The sequence below is a fragment of the Olea europaea genome, unplaced genomic scaffold (assembly GCF_002742605.1).
Source record: "Olea europaea var. sylvestris unplaced genomic scaffold, O_europaea_v1 scaffold399, whole genome shotgun sequence".
In the NCBI taxonomy this organism is placed as follows: Eukaryota; Viridiplantae; Streptophyta; class Magnoliopsida; order Lamiales; family Oleaceae; genus Olea; species Olea europaea.
This window is the reverse complement of record NW_019259490.1, coordinates 484,774-490,876: the sequence shown is the minus strand read 5'-3', so window position 1 is coordinate 490,876 and position 6,103 is coordinate 484,774. Positions and strand designations below refer to the sequence as shown.

The 6,103-nt window shown below is 33.8% G+C and overlaps 1 protein-coding gene across 1 annotated transcript in view; it reads left to right on the top strand.

The window, feature by feature from the left end:
* The first annotated feature begins 220 nt into the window (after positions 1-220).
* The window catches only part of LOC111387340 (COBW domain-containing protein 1-like), a 7,451-nt gene continuing 1,568 nt past the window's right edge, over positions 221-6,103 (top strand). Inside the window, exons 1-9 of the mRNA XM_023011895.1 lie at positions 221-555; positions 964-1,029; positions 2,341-2,521; positions 2,921-3,117; positions 3,262-3,312; positions 4,696-4,787; positions 5,078-5,139; positions 5,665-5,756; positions 6,044-6,101. Coding sequence (XP_022867663.1) covers positions 301-555; positions 964-1,029; positions 2,341-2,521; positions 2,921-3,117; positions 3,262-3,312; positions 4,696-4,787; positions 5,078-5,139; positions 5,665-5,756; positions 6,044-6,101 — 1,054 coding nt within the window. The 5' untranslated portion in view covers positions 221-300. The remainder of the gene's footprint in view (positions 556-963; positions 1,030-2,340; positions 2,522-2,920; positions 3,118-3,261; positions 3,313-4,695; positions 4,788-5,077; positions 5,140-5,664; positions 5,757-6,043; positions 6,102-6,103) is intronic.

Sequence of the window (6,103 nt, the reverse complement as noted above, 5' to 3'; positions counted from 1 at the left end):
ATGAACCTATAAAAAATAGTTTATTTCCGTGGTTAATAATCGAATCGAATCGAGATACGAACCAAATCGATTTATGTGGTTATGGTGCTGTTATGGTATGGTTAAAAAATTAGTGGTGCGATTATGATTTTGTCCGAACCAACCTATAACCGAGTTGTTGCCAACCCTAATAATGGAGCTTGGGTTTAGTGAAAAATTATTAAAAACATTTAAAAAGAACAAGTCATAAACCCCAACCAATACCATCACCTTCTTCGAGTCTAGGGTTTAAGCTCCCACTGAAATCCAGTCTCAATTCTAATGGCTACTAGGCAATTGTTCTTCAAAACGACGTCGCAATTCCTTGCCCACTCCTCCTTAATCCAACCGAGTAATCGTTTCAGCTATCCCCTCAGAATCATCTCCTCTTTCCTTTACCGGGATCATTACAGAAACTTCTCCTCTACAGCATCTGATTACATCACCGGAGAACTGAACTCCTCAGTCGCTGCCGCTTTAAATGCTGATATCCGTGTCCCCGCCACTGTAATAACCGGGTTTCTTGGCTCCGGCAAGGTCCAAAATATATTACTTGAGCATATATTTATTAAACGTTTCTATAGTTTTGTGATTAGGATAAATTGATTCTTTATGATGCTGAGTCGACTGGGTTTGTAGGGCTTAGCTTAATTGGCACTTAATAGCAAAAGGGCCATGCATATGCTTCTGATGATAGAGAAACAATTTCTATCTAATATATATCTAGCAACCGGCTAAGTTGTAAACATTCATGTGTTTTTGCATATGAATGCACACGTTTATTGGTATATTATTATGTGATATTATATGTATTTGTGTTTAAACTTGCGTAGTAGGTTCTCTAATTATTTTCGGAAGATCAGTTTGTGCATATTTTAATTGGTCTTTTTCTATAATATGTTGGCTGTATTTTCTGAACTTTGTGTATTCTGGCATGATGTGAAGACCACCCTTTTGAATCATATATTGACATCTCAACATGGAAAGCGGATTGCTGTCATTGAAAATGAGGTATGCAATGGCTATTCTTTTACTATCAAACAACTATTTATAATATTCAGTCTCTTCTATATTGCAGTTTACAGAATGTGATGACCGATACGTGTAAGATGGGTGTGATCCTTCAGATATGAAATATTCTTTTACTTTAAACTGTCTCATATAAGCAGATATTACATAAAACCTTAAATGTTACAAAAGACTTACCCTTTTATCTTATAATGCAGTATAAAACAGGGTTGTGTGGCACCCTTTTTATTTTCTGTCTGCCATATTTAATTCTCTTAAGCTACAGTTCAACATTTGGCAATAAACTGAATCGATGGAGTGCTCTTTCTTGTGATGTTACGTTCCCAATAATTAACCTCAGGGTCTTCCTAAATTCAGGCCAGCTTACTTGGAAGACCTTATTTCTTTATCCTCTGCTCATAATCACTAATGAGTCAAGTTTTAGTAGAAGTAGCCCCACATAAGTTGTGATGTTCACCAATTAAATTCTCTAACTGATAGATATAGCCCTGACTTTATGATGTTAGCTTTCAGAATTGGGCCCTATGCTTACAGTTTTATTGGTCCGCTGCCTTTCAACAGAGAACATTTATGTCATTTTAGGATTCCAACACCGTGATGAATGAAAGAGAGAGAAAGAAACAATAAACTCCAAAAAAGAAACTGGTAAAGGAGTGTGATAAATCATATTCCTTGTTTATTACTTCCTATATTGATGAAACGTCACATTAAAAGTTACAGTTGCTGTACCCATTCACATACTCAGTAAGATGACTAATACATGCGGAAACATCGAATCTGATAAATTGAACTTGAACTGTGGATAAATTGCGAAAGCTGAAAACATTTACAATTGCAAGACCCAACTGCTTAATTTGCATCATTAACAGTGGAGTGCTTGTTTTCAATGTTCTCTGTAAGAGATGCATGCATTAGCTGTGATACACTCCTTGTTACTACCAATACCAGAACATGGTTTTTTCTTTAATTAATATTCTAATGTTACTGTTTATGTCTGTTTACAGTTGTCCACTGCCTTATACATTTTACACTGTTCATTTTTTATTTTTTTTAAATATATTCAAGATATAGTACTTGCTTCACATGTCTCCAGTTCCTTAAAAGGTTTCATTCAAGGAGAAAATCTCTGTATCTGACCTTATGTTATAATTTTTTTTTTCTTTTTTTCTTTTTGAGAGTATAATGCCTGAGATAAAATAAAATGTGGAAATTATGAAATTGTTAGTTCTTACTTCTTCTTTGGTCTAGTTATCTAAGTTTGACTTCTAATTTATTATTTCTTTCTGGATGCAGTTTGGTGAAGTAGATATTGATAGTTCATTAGTTGCTAGTCATTCCTCTTCTAATGAAGAGATTGTCATGGTAAATAATGGTTGTCTATGTTGTACTGTTCGTGGAGATCTTGTCAAGTTGCTTTTGGAGTTGGTTAAAAAGAAGCGAGACAAGTTTGACCATATTGTTATAGAAACGACAGGTACTTTAATGTGCTAAGAAATGCATACGATTGTCATTCCTTGATGTCCTTAAACATGACAGCTTAACAATGTCTTTCAAACTACATAAATTAATATAAATGTGGTTAGACAGAGATATGTATGATATGCAGGGTGCGCATGGTTTTTTTTTGTTCCTTTATTCCTTCTCCATTAGTCCTGATACTTTTTCATTGTTGTCAATATTTAGGCCTTTGGGAAACCTGAGTGTCTTGTTAATCCAAATTGATTTCATAGTTAATCCAAATTGATTTCATACTTTTTGCCATCATATAATTGGTAGCTACTAGTTCTCTTAATAGGCATTCACTGATTTATCTGCTGTTCTGCTTGAATCTTGAAAATTTGGACCTGTAATGCATTGATGGATCTTGTATCAGGTCTTGCAAAGCCTGGTCCAGTGATTGAAACATTTTGTAGTGATGAGATGCTTTCACGTCATGTAAAACTTGATGGTGTTGTTACTTTGGTTGACTCCAAGCATGCCATGAAACACTTAAATGAAGTAAAACCAAGGTTTGTGGTGAATGAGGCTGTGGAACAAATTGCTTATTCAGACCGCATTATTCTGAACAAGGTATGCAGTTTGTTTTATTTTTAATTGATTGATTTTTGGTTTCTTCATTCTGTTAATTGGTTCTTGACCTTGTTTAGTGAAACCTTCTTAAAGACTTGAGAAGTTTGCAATTTAATAATTTCATTTTAAATTTGATTTCAACAGATAGATTTGGTGGCTGATGCTGATGTGGAGTCACTGACAAACAGAATCAAGGTAGATTTTCTTTTGTCCATATTTCTTTGTAATTTGTTGATATTGAGGTGAAGGTTTGAAGATGGGGAACCTAACTAAGCATAGACAATTCACTACGTTCATAAATATCACACACACACAAACATACATACATACATGTGGGATCTATTGGATCTTCATTTACTTTCTGTCCATAAGACAGTTAAAGTAGTAATGGAAGTGTATTGTCTTCTTTTGTGCGAATGCCTACTGCTTTTTGAAATGATTGGAATTGGTTGATTTAAGCGTTTAATTGGCCCTTGTTCGTAATACAACAAGAAATAAAATAACTAAGATTTAGTTACTATAAATTTGGGATAGGCAACATGAATCTTTTTGTGCCATTCCATTCTAATGACTTTCTGCATCTACTGAAAGATTAAGCGCATTCAAACGTTTCTCGACCATTTAATGCCATGTTAATTTGGTCTCTAGATCACATCTTTTTTTTAAATGAGAGTTTCTGAAGGTCTATACGACACATGCACCAACCACCTATATACTACTGCATTTGAAATGATGTCTCATGTAATTTTATTTGCTTGTCTACTATATCTTTTACGTATATTAAATTTCTACCCAAATTCTACAAATAGAACATATTTTATCTTGATAGCTCAAATATGTATATATAAAATATAGTTCCAAATAACAATCGGGTTGACTAACAGAAGTCATCCCATTCGTTTTGAAATGGTCTATTGTTAATTTCATGTGTTATTAAAAGTTAAAGCTGCCCCCTCTCTTTCATCTCTATATCTGTCTATAAGCTGAAGACTTACTCTACTTTCAGAAACTCTGACATTACTAGGCCTGATAATATGAATTTCTTCTTGTTGGTTGATAAATTTGGTGCAACCTGTTGAAATTTTCTCCAGAATATCTTTTATCTTCGTCTCTATACAATAATCTATATAGATGCGATTAGGTGTCTGGGATTAGGAATTTAAGCGTGTAATTTGGATGACTTAGTGGTTTTGGATGATATAATTAAGCCCTGTTTGCCCCCCATTTTTTAAAACTTATTTTTTCTCAAATTTATTTTCAATCACATATTTCATGTGACTCACAACTTTTATAAACTTTTCAATCTTTCATTTCATAAACTTTATCAAAATCTACTAAAATTTGATTTTTAGCAAAGCATATGGGAGCTAAAAAGTTAATGTTCATTTTTTTCTTCTTACTTTATCAGTCCCTTTTATGTGGATGCATAGATGAAAGATTGGTCCGTATGTACACCTGATATTGTAATTTAGTGTTCAATCTATCGTTTTAACTGTGCCGTCAAATGCAACAATTGCTGTTGCTATATTTTTCTCCGTATGCTATTTCTCATAATTTGATGTTAGGACACTTTTCCAGCATATCAATGGTATGGCGCAGATAAAGCTTGCTCAATATGGGATAGTTGATATGGACTTCGTTTTGGGAGTTGGAGGTTATGATCTTGACAGGTGATTAGATTGAGAAGAAATCTGGTCTTTTGTTTAATCAAGATGCTTAGCCTCCGTTTGGCCCCCTTTCTCAATTTTAATGTATGGATAGTTTTTTTTGGGAGAATTTGTGGTTGAAAATTATGAAAAAAAATTTATTTACGTGTAATATTATTTTATGGAAGATTGTGTAATTGAAAATAAGAGAAGAAAAAATTGAAAGAAAAAGGGGGCCAAACGGGTGCTTAGTTATTTCCATTAATAATGGTTGTTGACTAAATTCTCTGATGCATAAATATATTTCTTTACAGAATTGAGTCTGAAGTTCATTCAAACGATTCTCATTGCTCTCATCAACATGAAAGTGGTCACGGTGGAGTATTTATTCGATCCCTTTTTTTTTTTTTAAAGTTCCCTGTCCTTTCAATGGTGTTGTTTAATATATTCAGAAGACACCCGATTGTCAAACTTAATCTGTTAAGGGAACTGATGTCTTTTGGGTGGCACTTGGTTCAAGGAAATTCCAAGTTGTGGTAGTAGTAGCGGAAACTTTAAGGGATGGGTTTTCAAAGCTGTAGACCTCTTATTAAGAAGCATTGAAGCCTCTAGGGAAACAATTTAAGGACATTAACTCTCTCCTGCCTAGGAAGGTCCCATTTTCTTCGGCCTTGTATATGGGATTATATGAATGATAAACAAGATAGAATTACACACAGAGATAATGTTTACAAGATAAATCAGGTGACACCAATTGATTAAGAGAACTAACAATGGCATTTACATAGAGTAACTTCTAATAAGGAAATGCATTTGTTGCCCTTGTGCCTGAATTCTCAACTGTTAAATATTTTGATTTTTGTAATTAACAGGTTCTAATTTTGCCATTTTCGTTTTATAGAACAACACGATGGACATCATCATGATCATTTACATGATTCTGCTGTCTCCAGTGTCAGTATCGTTTCTGAGGGAACCCTAGATCTTGATTATGTAAGTGCTTATCTTGATGTGTCGGTGTTGTTTGTATGCTTACAATTAATATTGTTGCACGTGTTTTTTGAAACTGCAATTATGGACCCTTCATAAATTAATGTCAAATACCTTGTCCTACTTCACCTACTATGGATATTAGCATAAAGAATATGGTCGAGCAAGATTAGGAAATTGATTCATGTTGCATAGTATTGCTGTTCCTAGATAACAGATACTGCATATACTCCATTTTATCTCTTTAACTTCTAAGTTTTGATCTGCGAAACTTTGGCACTGTGATTTAGTTTGATGATTGGCTCGAAAGATTGATAGAAGAGAAAGGGGATGACATTTACAGGATGAAA